Source organism: Lissotriton helveticus, chromosome 4_1 (genome assembly GCF_964261635.1).
Source record: "Lissotriton helveticus chromosome 4_1, aLisHel1.1, whole genome shotgun sequence".
Taxonomy (NCBI): domain Eukaryota; kingdom Metazoa; phylum Chordata; class Amphibia; order Caudata; family Salamandridae; genus Lissotriton; species Lissotriton helveticus.
The window spans coordinates 941,215,507-941,237,072 of NC_136063.1; the positions used below are offsets into that span (position 1 = coordinate 941,215,507).

General features: G+C 42.6%; 1 protein-coding gene across 1 annotated transcript in view; it reads left to right on the plus strand.

The window, feature by feature from the left end:
• LOC144828094 (1,25-dihydroxyvitamin D(3) 24-hydroxylase, mitochondrial-like) overlaps window positions 1-21,566 on the plus strand; it is a 160,881-nt gene that overhangs the window by 24,161 nt on the left and 115,154 nt on the right. Inside the window, exons 5-8 of the mRNA XM_078686224.1 lie at window positions 6,559-6,652; window positions 9,757-9,853; window positions 9,996-10,087; window positions 21,424-21,535. Of these exons, the coding sequence (XP_078542350.1) occupies window positions 6,559-6,652; window positions 9,757-9,853; window positions 9,996-10,087; window positions 21,424-21,535 (395 nt within the window). The remainder of the gene's footprint in view (window positions 1-6,558; window positions 6,653-9,756; window positions 9,854-9,995; window positions 10,088-21,423; window positions 21,536-21,566) is intronic.

The following is a 21,566-nucleotide window of genomic DNA, read 5'->3' on the forward strand; positions in this document are numbered from 1 at the left end:
TATCACAACCTGCATTTTCACCGCCCATTTCATGGCAGGGACTCCTCCATGAGAAGGGTGGTGGAAATACAGGCCAGCAGAAGCTAGCTATGCGGTGCTTGGGGGGGGGCACAAGTTGTACCCACCTGGAATTGCACCTACGTTCCTGCACGGTGTGGCACACACCATGGAGGAACGTGCTTCAGGGTCTCTTACGGTGGCGGTAGGCTTGTTAGGCTCTCCTATGAGCCTAACATGCCCCCACCCTGAGACCACTGCAGCAATGCCCACCCGCCCTGGATTAAACTCATAATCCGGAGGGCGTGTGTACTTTAGGATTGGTGGTCTTCTTGGGACCGTAGCAGTGGTGATCCCAGCTGAAGACCACCACAATTCGTAATAAGACCCATAATCTTCTCAAGAGGACAATATACACACTTTCCTCCAATCTGTGGACTTCTGGGGAATGTGTTTCTAGAGCATTTACACACAATATTTGCACAAACTAACAGACGAAATCCAGTAAACATGTCGCACCTACATATTTATTTTAGATAATTTTGGGTTCTGTAGCACACATGGCAGGCAGCTACTGGCACAACCCAAAAGCTTGGTGGTAGTTGACATCATAACTCATAGCAAATATTGCAAAGTCTAGGCAGTTCTGTCTCCCCCCTCCCCCACTTCCCTGCCCACATATGCTATTTTGAGGGCAGTGTTCCACTTTCATTTCATAACATTAATACTGCTGTTGTGGAGCCCTCAGGCTGTAAGATTTCTGTAACCTGTCTGTGATTATACATGCTCTTGCTCATCCAATCATACAATCAGCCATCTCTCTTTTCAGGCACTCACTCATTCTACCATTCCTCCACTAATTATCCCTGAGCTCAGTCATCCATTCAAGCACTCACTCATCAATTAAACTGTTACCTCTTTTGCAAATTTACTTGCTCATCCATTGTTAGACTTGTCACCCTGGGCGTGGGTTCCCCTGACCTTTTGCTTTTATTTCCTTTATTTTTAATGCTGTGCTGGATTTTGTTTTTGCTGGCTTAGATGCTATGGGCAATTTGCCAGTGCTGATCAGTGTGAAAGTGCAAGTGCTCCCTGTGGAAATTGTTACTATAATTGGTTATCCATGATTGGCATATTTAATCTACTGGTAAGCCCCAGGTAAATTGCACTGAGTGTGTCAGGGCCTGTAAATCAAATGCTACTAGTGGGCCTGTAGCACTGATTGTGTCACCCACATGAGTAGCCCTGTAAAGGTGTCTCAGACCTGCCACTGCAGTGTCTGTACGCAATGTTAAACTGCCATGTCAACCTGGCAAGTGCACCCCCTTGTGGTGCCCAAACCTTTTCTTTTCTTACATGTAAGACACTCTTCAGGTAGGGTCAAGGTACCCCCATCGACAGGGCTCAGTGTAAGTGTAAGGTAGGACATGTACTGGTAAGTGTGACTTGTCCTGATAGTGAACTACTGCCTAATTCATTTTTCACTATTGAAAGGCTGTTTGTCCCATAGGCTAACCTGGGCGTTACTTTGTAACATCTTACAAATATAGTTTTCCATTGGGACAAGACAGAGAAGTGGAGTTTAGTTTCTCAGAACTCAGAATTTATGAGCACATTTCACAGTTTTTGAATTGTGTGTTCGAAAATGCCACTTTTAGAAAGTAGGCGATTTCTTATTTGACCATTCTGTGTGCTTTTACTGGTTTGTGTATTGATGGTCTTTTTTTGGAGTGACAGGGGCTGAGGTTGTGCATTCACTGTAGGCAGTCACAAGGGGGGTTGAGGTGCCTTTCCTGGGTGACTCAGAGCTGAGCTGAATAGACCTTGGCTGCATTTAGAGTAGTGGGAGGAGTTTCACTTACACCTGAATTGGCAGTGTCTCCTCTGCACAATGCTGTCTCTACCTTCTGTGGTCATGCTGCCCCAGAGAGGACAGAACGGCCACAAAGAGATCAGAGGCAAAATGGAGTATAAGTAGAGGACCTTACATTTCAGAGAATTAGATCACTTCTGGACTCAAGAGGAACTTTTTGCCAAGGAGAAGAGCTGGGAGCTGTAATGAGGAGTACTGTTTGTTGTGTGCTTTGCTGGGTTGGCCCACAGTTGCTGCTTCTGCCAAGGACCGGGTAAAGACTAGAACTTTGCTGAGAACCTGCTTGAAGAAGAATCTTCAAGGGCCTGTTTGTGCTGGCCTCCTGTTCTGAAGTCTCAGGGATGCAAATACTTCACCACAAGCTCCCTTGAACTCCACTGCTGAGAGTTCTGACCTGCCAGGAGGTGCCTGTTCCAGTTTTTGGCCTCTGGAGGTTGTTCCTGCTGTTTGGAGCTGAAAAAAACTTTAAAAAAGCAAGAAAAACAACTCTGACTCCCTCAGCGTTGCCACCAGTGATGCCACAACCTGCAGTGAGGCCTTGGGCACCGCTCGTGAAGTGCACAACGCACCACCCCAACTGCTACGCAGCTCCGATGACCTTCGACACCTTTCAGCGACTGCATTTATCAGCTTTCCCAGTGCCAGCACTCGCACTGATACCATCACCGCCAGTGCCAGTATCCCATTACCGCGGAGCCGATAATCGACGAGGGTGATTTTACAAACTATTCAGCTTGGCATCACCTCACCGGAACCAACCTCTAACGCCTCAACTCTACAACACTGTGCATCATCCACAGACTTTGTTTTTCCATGGTATTGTTGTTTGAGGATCGGCATGACTTCATGCCTGATGCTGCGCACCTCTGGATCGGTGCCGTACTTTGGATTTATGCCTGTTGTGACATCGTAATACCCAAAGTGGAGCTATTTGTATCTACAAGTACTATTTTTGCAAGTAACAGATTTTAAGTGCTATTTTGATATATGTATGTTGGATTTTTGTCATGTTGGTCTTGTTTGGTTTAGATGAAGATACCATATTTTTCTAAACTGATGTGGTGTTTTCACTGTGCTACTATGTGTTTTGTGTACAAATACTTTACACATTTCCTTTGGGATAAGCCTGTCTGCTCATTCCAGGCTACCAAGAGGGTGAGCAGGGGTTATCTCAACCGTGTATCTTATCCCCCTTACCCTGACTACAGGCAAGGGTCCTTACTTGGACAAAGGTGCATACCTATGCCACCTAGAGACCCCCATTTCTAACATCCATCCGCACAGCCACCCACAAAAGATCAACAACTAAGCAATTCCATGTAGAAAATAGTGAGGCCTAATGGCTTTTTTAATGCTTGATAGCATGTAGTCTTTCAGAATGGGATCATTTGGGAAAAAACTCCACAGCCTAGCTTTTCCTCATTTATGTCTCTATATGTTAAGTACATTTGCATGTTCTTTTCAATTTAAATAATCTCAACATTTCAGAACTATCTTTAGCTTTAAATCAGATATTGAGACAACCATTGCAAAAACAAATAGCTCTGGCTGCAACACAAAAAGAAATAATTTGCTTGTGGGCAAAAAATTAAGCATGCATGAAGTGTGCAAAAAGAACAGCTCTGGACGAGTTACTGTCAAAGAGAAAACAGTAGTGTTTTGCTTTTAATAAGAGGTGACCAAAAGGTGTTATATTAATGTTGGTCACTCTTTGCTTGCCTGAATATGTCTGTATTTTTTTGCTGTCAGTTTTTAACACCTGGTTTTCTGTGCATTATGGTTTTTTTGCTCATTGTTTGTTTCAGTTCATTGTTTTTTCCTCTCTGAATCTTTGTTTTTTAAATTATTCCAACTGGGCTAATTAAAATTTTCTTTAGAATTTTTGTGATAAAATTGAACACTTTGATCACTGAATCTGTTTATGGAACTGATTTTTGCATCCAGAACGACTGTCATTCATTTTTTGTTAGGGGCCGTTGTCTCTAGAATTACAGAGAGCCTACAGAGAATGTCCATTTCAAAAGTTTAAATCTACAGAGGGAATCTGAAAATTTCACCCATGGTTTGCTACATTTGAGGCCCAATTCATGCTGAGAAGCATGTAAACAACATGTATGTCTTTTTTTAGATTTGAACTTATGTATGGATTATATTTATGACATTCTGAGGCCATTTTACAGAAATGCCCCAGGGGCACAATAGGTATTAGCGCCTGCTTTGCGCAACCTAGGGCACTTTGATATTACAGAAGGGGGCCGCAGATTCTAGTGACACCCTTTCTGAAATAGTGAGCACTGGTGCACATAAAGCGTAAGCAATATCAGAAGAAGGTTTCCCCTCACTTTCATGGAGCCATGGCCCTATGCAAATTAGGGTATCCCGTTGCCTCTGCACTCATGCCATTTTATAGACATGGGGAGGGCAGAGAAGCTGTCAGGAGGTGCTCTGACTGTGCGCCACCTAAAATATGCTACGCTAAATATGGTACACTGTTTATGTGCCCCCTGACAGCAGCTCTTTGGAGAGGGGGAAGGGGAGACTATAGACCCCAGAAATACCCTTGCAGGCAAATGTAGCCACTCACTGCACCCACCTGCAAGGAGATATCTTTCCCCTCTTAAATGTGCAGGCGGTTTGCCTCCTTCACAGTAAAACAAAGAGCAGTTGCTTCAAAGCTGCTCCATTTATTCACTTGAATGTTCTGCTCCCATGGCAGCAAGACTTCCCAGCTGCCCTTGGGTCAGACCATTCAATGTAATAAGGTGCACTTTCAATGTTTGCACCCAGCATGCCTGTTTTAAGGTGTGCCATGGCGTAAACAGAGAAAGTGTACCCTGTCCCTAGTATGGCGGAAGTATTCACAGATATGTCAGCAATAATCTAGCAAATCAATGACATTCCCAGATTTCCTGGAGTACTATGTCCATTAAATCTGAGCACACAGGATGTCTACCAAGTTGAAAATTCTGCAAGTATAAATCTGAAACAAATATGATTTTGCATATTTAACTTTTTCTACAACAGAAGAATTCTTTTTTTCTACTCACAATGAATTAGTGACGTCTCCATTATCATCCTAAAAACACACCTATTCCTGCATTCCAGGGTACAAAAATACCTGCAAACTGTGTTGATCTGACTGACACAGGTTGAATATGGAATCTTTATCCACTTTACACACGTAAAATTCTTTGTAAAAGGTTTCAGAATTTGAAGTCAACATTCATAAAATATTTGTGAATTTGGCTCTGTGTGTTACATTAATAGAGACAAAAAACAATAGGTACTTATTGATTATCTGTTATGAATTAGATAATTTTGTTCAGAGCCATTAGTTATTGAAATTAGTATTTTTAATTTTTCAGTTGGTCTATTAATGAGGCAGTTATTTAGGTTATCTAAATTTCATGATCTATTTTTAAGTCTTAGTGGAAAACCTCCTACCAGCACATTAACCACATTTTAAAATATTTCAGTGTTCTTTATATAGCCCTTGAATAGTAACATATAAATCTTAATCAGAAAGTTACCACAGGAAGATTTTGAAAATCATAAATGCTTTAAGATGTCACAAATATTGTGTGTATGGTATTTTGGGATAAAGCATCAAAACGACAACAACCACATGACAACAAGCCAATGGAATGGTATATAGGGTTATGATAAATATAAATAAAGCATATTTTGATAAAAAATTACTCAGATTGCAATCCATCAAGCACTGCGAAAACATATTTGAGACTATTTTGGGATTCCACATAGTTCAACAGGAACCGTCTCAGTTAATGTTTGGACATATGTGAAAAACTAGAATTCCTCAAGTGCTAAAGTCTTTTAACAAAGAACACATTACCTTTTATGAAAAGATCACCTTGCAAAGGCAAGAATGAAAGAAGATGCAGATCTCAGGAGAGATGCCAAAGTGTCAAATATTGCTCTAGATTGTTGTATAACAGATCCAGAGAAGGAAGACAGATCCTGTATTTCATAAAGAACCATTGCAGGCCACACAAGTCAAAGGATGTTTTCTGCAGAATCTCCATCCAGGTCTGTCCCCAGAAATGTTACCCATTTCAAGAAAATACCTGAACAAGATCATGGAATAAGATAAAATGAATCACTTAGAGAGAATGGTGGAACTTGAAGAATCAACAGCACAGCAGAATACAAGTAGAACTGAAGAAGATGTAGTCAGACAATGTCCAAGTAGAGTTGTGCACTGTCCACAGCGTCTAATAAGCATCCAATAACTTGATTTGGATTAGTCTCAGTAAAATAATTTTATTATTTCATAGTTGTTTGTTTCTTGTCTCTCTTCTATTTTTTTAAGTGGGGAGGATGTAATGCCAATCAAATATATTTTAAAAAATCAACAATTCATGCTTACTTCTCAACACTAGTTTATTGTCATGAAAGGGATTTTGCTAAGTATAAAGTGTATTTAAAGCATGGTTTCATCTGACCTTTCACATACGAATTCTGTTGACTTATATGTTTAAGTGTAGGTATAGTTTGCTCTCGCACTCTCCCATCTGTGTTTCTATTCCCTCAAAAAACTCTGCTGCACTGTGTTCCGCTTTGAAACCATTGATTAGATGCCACCTGTCAGATTGCTTCAACCCATGCTTCAGCTACTACATTTTTTTTAATACACATTTTTCTTGTCCCATTTTATCTTCTTTTCCTAGTGAGGGGCAAGAATGGCAGACAATGAGGAGGGCATTCCAAACAAAACTCATGAAACCAAAAGAAGTTGCAAAGCTGGATGTAAAAATAAATGAGGTAATTCAGTTCTACGCTGTTATTTGCTGCTGGCAATGACTAATGTGGCAATCTTCAATATCTTACATAATAATAATGTTAATAGTAATAATTCATATTTGTAAAGCGCAAACATATCACCCATTAAGGGTTTCATGGAGGTGGGAGCTGTCAAGGAGATTAAGTCAGATATCGCCCTTAGTCACATGATGATGAGCTGAGCCGCCGCAGGTGATCAAACTGGGGGACCAGCGCTCCGGTGTCAGCTTCTCTGGCTGCTGCGCCACACCTCTCCCTCATCTTTCATATGGGTCACGGTTTCATGTGCAGCAACCCTTGAACTTTCTGGAGGGACGGGAGAGGTGCAGAATTCTTCAATTTGACACTTTGAAAATATATATTAGTTATGAGGGGCTTTTGTGTTACAGTTGCGTAGAGTTGTGAAAGAGTTTCACATAGTTCGAACGAAACTGAACATTTTGGTCTGTTCCCCAGCATTAACTGTTATCTGGTCGATAATGCAATTAACAGCAACACTTTTTTTAAATAGAGGCACTTGCCTTTGTATCAGTTATTTTTCTATGTAAAAGTCAGTAAAAGTCGGTTTAGCCGATATAGGGAAAATCTTTGCGACTTTATCTTTAGGAAAAACCCCACTTTCTTGCTGTTTTTAGTGATTTAATAAATCTCTACCTCTAGACGTCATTATGTATGCAAATACAAATAGAAAGATAGGTAGGCTTCTGTGACGGTTTATAAACCTGGTTCACACGCAAATAGACTAAGGTCGTGCTAAGAGTTTATAAGATGGGTTACACTGTCCAAACTGTGAAGGATTTATGGCACTTGAATAAGGCAGACAGGATATGCGTCACATTTTTGACAAGTAACCCAACCCCTAAACTCTAAATGAGGCCTCTAATAGTCTTAAAGGCAACAGACCTTACTGGACTGGTGTTCATTTCATTCTCATTCAAGCTATAGTTACAAATCAGCGATAGAAGTGACGAGCATTGCATGCATGATCTTGCCATTGCAGAAAATTTGCCAGGGACTCATTTTTATCCCTGAACTGCTGATGCAGGACTTTAGTGCGCATAATAAAGTCTTACTTCTTCATAAACCAAAAACAGTAGGACAGAATGAGCTTGCTGTCTACAGTACCCTTTATTTCTATGTAAATCAAGTTCGAAATTCGTTGGGGCAGGGATTTTTCTCTTTTGAATATGTTCAATTCCATTAAAATAAGCATTGGAGGTCGGATCAAGAAATATTTTAAATGTACACTATTACAGGTCCATGGTGGTATTTATTTAAATGTTTACTTACCTGGGACGCTCCGTAATCCATACATTACTACCCCCCACCCTGCACCTCCCCCTCCCCACGTCACCGCCCTGCAGGTACTCCCACTGCCGGCCACGGCTGCCTCACAGTCACGAAAGGGGTCCCGCACTCATGGTGGGTCCTCCAAAATGGAACACTGCTGCACGGAGTTCCTGCCACTTTGATCCAGAGCAAGAAAATAAACACAGAAGAGGAAAGAGAAAGGTGAAAGCCTATCACAAACAGAGAAGCAGGGATGAAAAAGAACCTGCAAAAATGAGATAAAGGGGCATGGAGTGTTTGGTGAGGTATTAAAGAAGCATGAGGTGGAATTACGACAACACTGCCTTGGTATTCGGCACTCTAACATTCAATTGCACTGGCCATTGAGTTCGGAGCAAAATGTTTGGGCTTGGCCCTTATTCATTTGCAAATTAGGCACTGCAGACACCTTACACCAGTGCAGTATAAAAGCAAATTTCTGGAGAGGGTAATGTGAAAAAAGAATATTTTTTACATATTGTTGTGTGGCATTCCTGTGTGATGGTGGCGAGATGTATTTTTTTTTAATTCGTATGTTCTGCATTAATTCAATGTGGTATTGATGTACTGTATGATGCTTGCTGTGCTGAATATATTTTATGACTCTTTGTTGTGCTCTGCCTAGTTATGATTTGTGTTGTGATGTTATGTTGCATGGTGTCTGTTTTTGTGTTATGCAATGATGTCAACTACTTCTTCAGTGATGTCAACAAATACTGCTTCATATCCAGTCAAATGCAGCATATGCCCTTAAAGCTCCCATGACAAGCAAACATTTACCACTGATTAAGGCCCTCATAATGAGCGGTGCAGTTAATTGCAATGTGGGCTTTAACTCCAGTTACCAAGCATATGGCAATTATGAGTTCTGATAAACATTGGAAGGTCTTACCCGTTGATATTTACAAGGGAATAAATGTCTGGTATTTACCATCGTAAAGGATGTTGGTGAAGTAGGCACCAAATCAGCATGTTGTTCTCCTAAAACTCGTAATTGGGTGATATTCATCCAGCTGGGTCCGGCGCAGGTAAGCGCAGTGATGGAGATGGACAGCCGCGATGGGTAGTGGGAGTACCTACCGGCGGTGACGTGGGGAGGGGAAGGGGCAGGGTGGGGGGGTAGGAAACTGTGGATTACGGCGGTGTACAGGTAATTAAACATATAAATAAATAAAACGAATTTCGTTGCGTGCTCTGCACCCCCAAATGCGATGCAGTGCGCGCAACAAAATTCATTTTATTTATTTATATGCTTACTTACCTGTAAACCTCTGTAAGCCATAGTTTCCTACCCCCCACCCTGCCCCTCTCCCTCCCCGTGTCACCGCCCGGCAGGTACTCCCACTACCGTCTGCGGCTGGAGGTGGAAGCCGACAGACGACGGAAGATATACAATTAAATAACATCTATTCCATTGTCTTTCGAGTCCCCCCTCCCCCTTACGCTCCACCCCTCACCGCTCTTACCTGTATCGGCCAAGTCTGTATTTACCATACCTGTATGTATTTTACTGGTTCACTTATAATGAGGGCCTATGTGAGTTAAATACGGCTGCTCCAGCTCTTTAACCATTTAAGACATGAACCAGCACAGGACTGTATGTAGAGACTTGTAAACGAATGCTTACAGTATTTGGCTTAGTTGTAAGTGTTAGGGGGTCCTTAATTTCTTACAAAAAGGCATTTGTGCAAGGATATTACGGTCCGGATAGTATACATCTCGTTTGAGGGTCATTATATGTTTTTATGTTTCCTCAGGTCATGGCTGATTTTGTAAAAAGCCTTGGGCGAACATGTGATGAAAATGGATGCGTTGACGACATATACTTTGAGCTGAATAAGTGGTCATATGAAAGTAAGCTTTCAGTTTCATTTTGTCATTACAGCCATTTTAGCATCTTACAGCTGGTGTTCATCCAAAGGATGCACTATCACGTATCTTTAGAGGTTTATTTGACACATGGCCTTTACTTATGTAATTTTCCCTTTTCAACTAGCTATTTGTTCGGTACTCTACAACGTGAGATGTGGGCTGTTGCAAGAAACGTGTGGAGAGGAGGCTCTGCTCTTCATAAAGTCAGTTAAGAAGGTAATTTTTGTGAATCTTTGACAACCTTTATAAAGGGTAAGAGAACTATACTTGCAGATCTATCGATATAATATAAGTAAATTGCATGTATACCATAACTGTCGCAATATTTCAATTGTACATTTTATAAAAGCATGTTATGCTTGCGTTTTGAACGGGATGGAATCAGATCCATTTTTATTTAATTAAGATTAGAACTAATGTTTTCGTTGGCTTTTCTATTTTGATGGCTTTTTAACACAACAGTTGTGTGTCAGGTTTTGCAAACTGAATTCGTCATTAGTGTCTATACTACTGAACTCAGAATCTGCATGTCATTTTCTGTCAGGGGACAATTGGGGACAAAGTGTTACACTTACCGATTCAGATAACGTCGGACTGTATTGGCGCAGATGTACAAGCATTCTGACAACCAGCATTGGGAAAGTCAAAAGGTCTCGCAAATGAAACCTATTTTCATCCCTAGTGCTTATGTTGCCCCCTAGAAGGATGCAGTGCAAAGTGCAATGCCATCTAGAAAAAAATAGCCTTTTCAGACTTTATTTTCGTGAATTGGGCCCTTAACATTTATTTTAAAGAATAGAGGCATTATGACCAAAGGTAATGAAGGGCAATATCGTAGGAGCCTCCTGTGGCATTCAAAGCATGGTAGTAATTTTGAATTAGAATCTTGGAACTTTATCATTTTAACGTGTATTAATAAAAACGTTATTTACAGTTTGATAGAGACGCATCTCCATATACGTTCTCTTTAAGCATGTCAGATGAGAATAGTAAATGCTTTTCACCGACATGTGTGATTTTCTCTACATTAATTGACAAGTGAGTGAAAAAAACCTATGAGGCTGATTCACCAGCATTTTGCACTGTGATTGTGTCACAAAAATGAAGCAAACAAGCAGAAAATATTTTTTTGGGTTATTTACTTTCCGGTACAGAACTTGTTTTGCGCTGGAAAGTTACCTAAAAGTAACGCAATAGAGCATGAGGCAATTCTTTACGTTACTTAGCATCACAGGGGCATTACATGGATGGTACATAAGTGTTCCCAAGTAACCACCCATGCTTTTTGATGCAAAAGCCTATCTACCAAAAAATTGAGACAGAGATTTGCATAAAAATTTAATGCCACTTGAAAGCAGGCGTTAAAAGGATAAATGTTTTAATTTTTTCTTTCTCTTCCAAATTTGCATGCTTGCTGCACTGTACAGTGCACATACAAAGTAGGAAACGTTTTTAAAGTTTTATAGGCATAGGCCTTTTGAACTGGAAAGGAAACCTTCCAGTACAATACCTATGCTAAACTTACACACACAATCTTGCACTATGGCGCATAAGGTCTGTGCGTGGTGCCCCGCAGTCAAATTCTGTGCTGGCACTAGGGAGAGGGGAGGAGAGAGCCATATCTCTGCTGAGATGCAGCTCTTCTGCTCTCTCCTACTCCCACAAAACAGTGCAGCATGTTTTGCTGCTGTGCTGCATTGCATGAGAATTGAGTAAATCTGTCCCTTTGCTTTTAAGGCTGAGGTGCTACAACATAGAAACTTAGAGGTAGATTTACTGACATTTTGCACTGGGTTGGCATCACAAAAGGGATATTAACCAGCACAAAATGTTTTTTTCCTAATTTACTTACCGTTTGTACTGGAAAGTACCCTGAAACTAACTGCTTTGCGTTACTTAGCGACAAGGGGGCATTACATGGGTGGTACCACCTATGCCTTGTGACACAAAACCCTATCTACAAACAATAGTAGAGAGGTTTTAGCGTTAAAAAATATGTTTTCCCCTTTCTTTTCTGACTTGGCATGCATGCTGCACTGCACAGCACACATGCCCAGTAGGAAAAGTTTTAAAAGTGTGTCTACATATAGTATTTTGTACTGAAAAGGTCCCCTTCAGACATTGCCGGTAAAGGTAAGAGTTGTGGGGTGGGGGGAGTTGACATACAACGGGATTGGGAAAATCAATAAATAAAGTAAATAAAACCACTTACCTTGCGCTCACCGCATCGCTGAGTCGGCGATGCTGCAAGTGCAAAGTAAGTGGTTTTATTTATTTTATTTTCCATATCCCATCGTATGTCGACTTCCCCCTGCCTGCCCCACTGCTCTTACCTGTACTGGCTGCGCCTGGTCCCCTTCGAGTACAAAACCTATGGTAGACCTAAGCACCTGCCCTAGCACTATGGCGCACTATGACGCACCATGTGTGCCTGGCGCACAGCAACTAAAATCAGGAACGGCGCAAGGGAGAGGGAAAGGAGGGAGCCTTATCTCTGTATATATGGCACTTTCCTTATCCCTCCATGTCACGTAACGCAGAGCAGCATTTTTGGCTGCTGTGCTGAGTAACCTTTTTGTAAATCTGGGTCAAAGACTGTTAACCAAATAATTTTGTCCTCAGTTTACCAGTCTGAGGGAAAGCTGGGGTATTTTCACATGACAGTCAAACTGTACCTCAAATGTGTGTGTGTTGGACACTGTCCTTTGTTGACACTGCAAAACCCAAAGATGATGGACGGAATGTTGCACAATGGCAAAACATTCACCCCCAGTCACAGATCTGGGTTTAATCCATCATTATTTTGCTCACCAAGCTACCCCTGTTCAGACATGGCCATATGCCAGTCAGCCAATCCACTTTATTCGATTAATTAAACACATAAAAGTACAAAAGACAAAGCACAAACATAGACAATATAACAAATAAATTTGACTTAATAATTAAAATACACAGACAAGATTTCTGTACACTTACATGAAAATACTAAAACAAGATCATACCCCTTGTCCCATAAAATTACAATAAAAATTATTATCTTACTTAGGGAGAAAACATCTTTAGGTTTCTTAATTTCTTTAGACTCACAGCAGCTGCCAAAAAAGATGCAATGTTAAATATGCCATATGCAAATCAGTCTTGGCCCTGTGCCTCATGGGAACAGTCCAGCCTGAACTGCCAAGCCATGTCTTCCCTGGACCGGAATCAAGCATCCTAGGACCGGTTTCTGGCTATCAGCCGTCTTCAGCCAGGCTAGCTTGACTCCAGTGGCGTAGTGAGCACGGGACCCACGTCTGGGCATACTCTTCCCACATAGGGTGAACAGCAAAACACACAAGATGATGGACAGAATTTTGCACAATGGCAAAACATTCACCCCCAGTCACAGAGCTGGGTTTAACCCATCATTAATTTGCTCACCATGCCACCCCAGTTCAGACATGGCTATATGCAAATCAGTCTTGGCCCTCTGCCTCATGGGAACAGTCCAGCCCGAACTGCCAAGCCATGTCTTCCCTGGACCCGAATCAAGCATCCTAGGACTGGTTTCTGGCTATCAGCTGTCTTCAGCCAGGATAGCTTGACTCCAGTGGCGCAGTGAGCATGGGACCCACGTCTGGGCATATCCTTCCCACATAGGGTGAACTGCAAAACACACAAGACGATGGACGGAATGTTGCACAATGGCAAAACATTCACCCCAGTCACAGATCTGGGTTTAATCCATCGTTATTTTGCTCACCAAGCCAACCCAGTTCAGACATGGCCATATACAAATCAGTCTTGTCCCTGTTCCTCATGGGAACAGTCCAGCCCGAACTGCCAAGCCATGACTTCCCTGGACCGTAATCAAGCATCCTAGGACCGGTTTCTGGCTATCAGTCAATCAATCAATCAAATCATTTGTAAAGCTCACAACTTACCCGTGATGGTTTCAAGGCGCTGAGGGGGGGGCGGGTGCTGCTGCTACTGATCAAAGACCCAGGTCTTGAGTTGTCTCCTGAAGGTCAGCAGGTTTTTGGTTTGTCATAGATTGAGGGGGAGGGTGTTCCAGGTCTTGGCGGCACGGAGGGAGAAGGACCTGCCTCTGGAAGTGGTTCTACGGATGCGCGGGACCGTGGCCTGGGCATGGTCAGCGGAGCGGAGTTTCCTGTTGGGTACGTAGAAGGAGAGTCAACTGTTGAGATAGGCTGGCCTGGTATTGTGGAGTGCCTTGTGTGTGTGGATCTGGATCTTGAAGGAGATTCTTCTGTCGACGGGGAGCCAGTGCAGGTTCCTCAGGTGGGGGTGATGTGGTCGCGGCGCGGGACGTCGAGGATTAGACGTGCAGAGGCGTTCTGGATCCTTTGCAGTCTGTGGATGAGCTTGGACGAGGCTCCGGCGTAGAGGGCGTTTCCGTAGTCGAGTCTGCTGCTGGCTAGGGCTTGGGTGACTGTTTTCCTCTTGTTAGTCGGGATCCATCTGCAGATCTTGCGGAGCATAGGGAGGGTGTTGAAGCAGGCGGAGGAGACTGCGTTGACTTGTTTGGTCATGGTGAGTTTCGAATCGAGGATGACTCCCAGGTTGCGTGCGTGCGTGGTTGGTTGGAGCCGGGGGTGTCCCCAGTGATGCGGGCCACCAGTAGTCGTCCCATGCTGAGGGGTTGGGCCTGAGGATGAGGATCTCCATCTTGTTTGAGTTCAGCTTAAGTCGACTTTCCTTCATCCAGTCAGCGACGGCCTTCAATCCCTGGTGGAGGTTGGAATTGGCGGTGAGAGGGACCTTGGTGAGGGAGAGGATCAGCTGCGTGTCATCGGAGATTATGTTGAGGTCGTGCTGTCGGGCGATGCGTGCTAGTGGGGCCATGTAGACGTTGAACAGCGTCAGGCTGAGGGAGGATCCCTGTGGAACGCCGCAGATGATCTCAGAGGCTTCGGACCAGAATGGGGGAGGCGGACTCTCTGAGTTCTGCTGGTGAGGAAGGAGGTGGTCCAGTCCAAGGCCTTGTCTTGGATCCCTGCGTTGTGGAGGCGCATGCATAGTGTGTGGTGGCAGACGGTGTCGAAGGTGGCAGAGAGATCTAGGAGGATGAGGGCCGCCGTCTCACCGTTGTCTAGCAGGATCCTGATGACGTCTGTGGTGGCAATGAGGGCGTTCTCGGTGCTGTAGTTGCTGCGGAATCCTGATTGGGAGGGGTCCAGGATGCTGTTGTCTTCGAGGTGACGGGTGAGCTGGATGTTAACTATCTTCTCGATGACCTTTGCTGGGAACGGGAGCAGGGAGATGGCCCGGAAGTTCTTGAGGTCGCTTGGATCCGCCTTGGGTTTCTTCAATAGGGTGTTGATCTGTGCGTTCTTCCAGGTCTCAGGGAAGGTAGCGGTCTCGAAGGAGAGGTTTATGGTGTTGCACAGGTGGGGTGCAAGGGAATTGCCGGCTTTGTTGAATATGTGGTGTCGGAGAGGGTCAGACGGGGATCCGAGTGGATTGTGCTCATGGTCTTGATTGTGTCCTCGATGCTCACGTTGTCCCAGGTTGTAAGGGAGTTGTGGTTGGTGGGGTGCGGTGGGTCCGGCGTGTCGAGGCTGTAGGGCCATCTTCAGCCCGGATAGCTTGACTCCAGTGGCGTAGTGAGCACAGGACCCACGTCTGGGCATACCCTTCCCACATAGGATGAATAGCAAAACACACAAGATGATGGATGGAATGTTGCACAATGGCAAAACATTCACCCCCAGTCACAGATCTGGGTTTAATCCATCATTATTTTGCTCACCAAGTCACCCCAGTTCAGACATAGCCATATGCAAATCAGTCTTGGCCCTGTGCCTCATTGGAACAATCCAGCCCGAACTGCCAAGCCATGTCTTCCCTGGACCGGAATCAAGCATCCTAGGACCGGTTTCTGGCTATCAGCCGTCTTCAGCCAGGATAGCTTGACACCAGTGGCGTAGTGAGCACGGGACCCACGTCAGGGCATACCCTTCCCACATAGGGTGAATAGCAAAACACACAAGATGATGGACGAAATGATGCACAATGGCAAAATATTCACCCCCAGTCACACATCTGGGTTTAATCCATCGTTATTTTGCTCACCAAGCCTCCCCAGTTCAGACATGGCAAAATGCAAATAAGTCTTGGCCCTGTGCCTCATGGGAACAGTGCAGCCTGAACTGCCAAGCCATTTCTTCCCTGGATCAGAATCAAGCATTCTGGACCGGTTTCTGGCTATCAGTCGACTTCAGCCAGGATAGCTTGACTCCAGTGGCGTAGTGAGCACGGGACCCACGTCTGGGCATACTCTTCCCACAAAAGGTGAACAGCAAAACACACAAGATGATGGACGGAATGTTGCACAATGGCAAAACATTAACCCCCAGTCACAGATCTGGGTTTAATCCATCGTTATTTTGCTCACCAAGCCAACCCAGTTCAGACATGGCCATATGCAAATCAGTCTTGGCCCTGTGCCTCATGGGAACAGTCCAGCCCAAACTGCCAAGCCATGTCTTCGCTGGACCGAAATCAAGCATCCTTGGACCGGTGTCTGGCTATCAGCCGTCTTCAGCTAGGATAGCTTGACTCCAGTGGCGTAGTGAGCATGGGACCCACGTCTGGGAATACCCTTCCCACATAGGGTGAACAGCAAATCAATCAATGATAGCAAAAAACTCATGGCATCAGAAAATGTAAACACCCACATTGTATAGCATATAAGCTCAAATTCAAATTATCTTTATTGTTTGATTACTTAAAACCATAACAATTTTAAAAACTTGTAATTAATGTATACAAAAACACATTTTGAAAAGACAACACCTTGATACTAAAAGGGTGCAATAATCTTATAAAAAATGGGTTGTGATTAAAATGTCCAAAAAATGTATTGCCGTTAATGTTCGAAGCCTTAGATGTCAAAAGGATCGTAGCGTCATTTTAAAAATCTGGTAAGGAACAGCTTGACATATATCTTCAAAAAGTCATTTAAGGAGCTGTGAGCAATTCATATTGGGCAAGAAACGATTTTTGAATAAACAATACCTAATGATCAAGAGTTCATAAACTGATCAGAGGGCGGTATGGCGGTGCAACCAGAGGCAAAGAGATTTGCAGCCTTGTTTTTCCCAAGTGTTTTGGCTGCTCTGATAAGAAATTTGGTGAACCGAATGTTCAGCTTCGTGTTTTCTGAGTTCCTGGCAGCTATTAGCCTGTTGGCATGTATAGCATATAAGTAAAAATGGTATATGCCTATCCCAGAAATAGAGCAATGCAACTTAATTCCATTTTCCTGTTAGTGTAAAGCGCAGTACTATGCTTTCTCTACGTACATCACCAAGTCAGGTGTTTTCCTTGTGTTCTCGAGATCCCTCCCAACTCTTCCATAGCCTGTTTACTGGGGCATCCTTTGGACTCATATATGGTTTTTTTCGTATGTGACTCTATCCATGCCTCTTTTCCATCAACCCAAACATCTGCTCTATTACGACTACCATTTGGAGAGGTTCTCTTTAATTAGTGTGTCACAAGCTGAGTGGCTCTGAAAGCAGACAGGTGGGTGATTTATGCCAAGGGGGCAATGACTGCAGTCTAACAGGTGATAGACATCTCATGGTTGCAAACGATTGCCTACTAATAAGAGATCTCAGCATGAAAGATTCTACAGATTTGAAAGGCAGGGCGGCTTTTCACATATTTCTCTGCACATGAGGACTTTTGTCCACACCTAGGTGACCATTTCTATCTGGATGGTATGCACCAATGTCAGGTGGAAATCTCCACTTATTAAAATATTTACCAAGACTACACTACTTCAGATGGAAATTCCTACCACAGAAATTACAACCCTACAGTTACTACTATTAACTTTAACTGATGAATTTCTACCATATGCCTGTTTGGGGAATTCTCAGCACCAGTGATGGAGAAATCCGCTGTCGGAGTGGAAAACGGAATGAAAGGAAATAGGGAAACATCAAACACACAATGTAAATCTCACTTACATGACACACAAATATAGCATATAGTGGAAAAGGACTGTGATAACTACTTTGCATTAGTGTTAAAAGAGAAGTTGTTTATACATTTGCTAAGTCCAATTAGTGTTGATCGTGTTGGAACAATGGTAGCCTATGGACATTTTCACGTTGCATTATCTCCCTGAAGGCGTCAAGGGATATTGGTGCCTTAGTACTAGATCACAAATTAACTCCATAGAGTAGATGCTTCAGGTCAGCCTGTTACTCTAGTCTTGTTTTTCTTAGTGAAAGCAAAGGAGCAAATTTAGGAATACAGGTGATCTTGCATAGAAATATTTTGTAGAACATGTAAGGAATTTAATGTCTTTGGCCCTACAGCTCAGGTCCATGTGTAGCACTAGACTAAATCTTAGCTTGAAAGGACATAATGGTAGTGGGATAGCAGAAAACCCAAAATCGTAAAACAAAAAAGTGATACACTTAGGACCTGTTGGCTCTTTTATATTTTGGGCCAACCCCTTAACTCTTTTGTTAAATGCAGGTCCTAAGTAATGAAAATCTGAGGAGGACTCTGGAGGAATAACATGAAATTAAAATTGTATGCAAGACTGTCCTATTACTGGACCCTTACATTTCGTACAGTTAGGATTTAAATGTTTGTATGTTCAGAATTATTCAGAATTTACTAGAAGCTGATGTAAAGTGGTTTCATAATGTCCTATATGTATATAATCATCTGCATTCATTAAACATTGTAGAGATGAGCTGTTAAGTGAAGGCATATCCAGTAAAAACTGAGACAGCACAGATTGCAGACTCTCAGTGAGGAGGTCTGAGCATTGCCAGGTTGAGAGGAGCCTGCCATGTAATCCATAAATGATTATCACAGTTGAAAAGTACAGATGCACTCACAGAGAAAGTGTATGCCAGTTTATCGCAAGTTGCGCAATGCACAAACACTCAAAACGTTTAGACTTTCACCTTGGTCACAAGTGTGTTTTATGTGTGTGTGTGTGTTTGTGGTGTGTATGGTTGGGTGAGTGTGTGTGTGTGTGTACATATAAAAACAGTGGTTCAGATTCAGTGTTTCTTTAATCATTAAACATAATTTGAAATAATTATGTATTAATTATACAAACTGTTTCACTGTTTTTTTATAAATTACATAAATATTTCTAGAATAATTAAAACAGTCAAATTACAACAATACCAAGTAATACAAAATGATGCAAAATACTTTATTAAAACCAGTCCTATAAAGATTAACGAAAAGCCAACACTGGATGGGGAAATATGTCATATATACTACTCTACATCCAGCCTCACAAACATTGAAGACAGTATAAAAGAACAAGGAAATATTGACTATTTCAACTCAAATCACACAAATATGGTGGGAAATGAAAGGGAATTCAATTCTAACTACTACTAATTCCAGTTACTATTCTAACTCTAGGTCAACACACATTGGGGAATGTGCATAGATTAGTTGGGTTAACATTTAGTATTGTAACACCAGTTTGGAAAAGTTGGGTAAAGAGATTTTGAGGGGAAATAATTACTACTCTACCTCCAAGTGCAAAAACTAGGAATACATACATTTGGGGGAGGGAGGCTAGCAGTGAGATTAGCTATTCTATATATTCTATATGTAGGCCAACAAACAACCAGGAAATGCATTCATTTTGAAGGGGTCGTATGCTGAGAATTTGTAAAGTGCACTTTACATGACGAGCTGGGCTCGTCATGAGCGTGCGAGGAGGCTACCTCATGACGAGCCCAGCTCGTCATCAGCGTCGAAGGGGTTAAATGAAAAGGTATGAAATTTACTATTCTAACTACAGTCAAAGAAAGATAGGGGTGAGTACATAAAAAGGGATACGTCTACTATTCTATCCCCAGTCCAAAAAAAACATTTTTGAGAAAGTGCAATATTCAGGTGGAAACGGCTCAAATCTACTTTTCTAACTCCAATCCAACTAAAATTGGGCAAAGAGCAAAAATGGAAGCTGGAAAATGTACTTTATTTTTCTAACTCCAGTCTGACGATACCGCATTACAAGTGTGCTGAAAGCGGCTCTGGGGATGTCTGTCCTCTTTCTGGAATCATTCTTGAAAGTTATGGAGGTGAGTTGATAACCTAGATGGAGGTTTACAAGTCTAGCACAAGGTTTTTTATCTACATTTCTAGTTTACTCTGTAAAAACTCAGGATACAAAGGGCAATGAAAAACTTACATCTCCTATCATAACTATTGGATGGGAGCTAAACGTCTTGTAGCCCGTAGGACAGATCCTTAATAATCCATGATCCATTCTTGTTAATATCAGCAATTCTTTGATTTTGTCCTTAGTCTCATTCACAAAATATGCCACAATATATGTATTATTACAACTAGCAAACTACCGCCCAATATGCCTTCTACCCTACCCTGCCAAAGTGATGGAGACAGCTATGAACAAGCACCTCTCCCACCACTTCAATGCACACCAGCTCCTGGAACACACACAACTAGGTTTCAAACAGCACTGAGACTGCCCTCATCACAACAACCAATGACATCAGGATATTCCTAGACCATGGAGGGAAAGCAGCCTTTATATTACTCGACCTCTCTGAAGCCTTGGACACGGACTCCCACTCCACCCTGATTAAAACACTGCACAAGAAAGGCACACTAAGACCCTCACTCAACTGGAATTTTTCCTTCATCACAGGAAGAACACAAAGAGTCAACCTTCCACCCTACTAATCAGTCCCCTAAGGAACATCCCTAAGCCCTACACTATTCAACATCTATATGACTCCGCTAGCAGACCTCATCAGATCCTACATCAGCATACTCTCCTACACAGATGGTGCCCAACTGATATTATACCTGTCAGACAAGACCCCTACTACAAAAACAAATGCATGACTGCTGTTGGAAATTGGCCCCATAGTGGAGGGCCTGGAGGGATGGGGACCCTGCTAGGGATTTCCAAAATCACCTTCCGACAGCCTTTCTATGTCGGAAAGGCCGACATGAAAAAGCTTTCGGAAACCGACATTGTAATCCCAATGGCGGAGCCGAGGTTGGCTCCACCATCATTCAAGGGATTACAATTCTGCTCCTCTTCCCACGGGTCCACTGAGCCCATCAGAAGAGGAGCAGAATCCCCCCACAGGTTTCCCTTCAACCACCATCATCATAATACGGTGGACTGAGGGAAGTCCTGGATGTCGGGCGCAAAGCCTCCGACAGACTGTTGGATGGCTTTCCTCCCAACACCCAAATCAGGCCCTATGTGAGATAGTGGGAGACAGGTCTGCACAGAAAATATATTGCCAAGATGCATTTTCTTCTCAAAATAAAAGCAAAACATATTTCAACTCAAATGCTTATTGTCATCAAATCTCATTAAGTTTTATGACAAAATTATGACATTCGCACATCTATACATTTGTAGTGCCGGTAAATGGATTCATAATGTGTTTTTAATATTTATTGTGCTTGTGTGAATTCTACCGACAAATAATTACAGTACATATTTTATTCTATAAAGAAAACATTAAAATGTTTGTTTTGTCTCACAAATGTGTCTCTTTTCTGAATAGATGATGCAGTACTTGGGGCCCTTGATGGTAACTTCTGTTAGTCTTCACAGAAGACTAAATACAGCTCAATGGCAACAACATACTCAAGCGTGGGACAATATATTTTCAACAGGTACTGTGCTATGACAACTGGCTGATTCAAA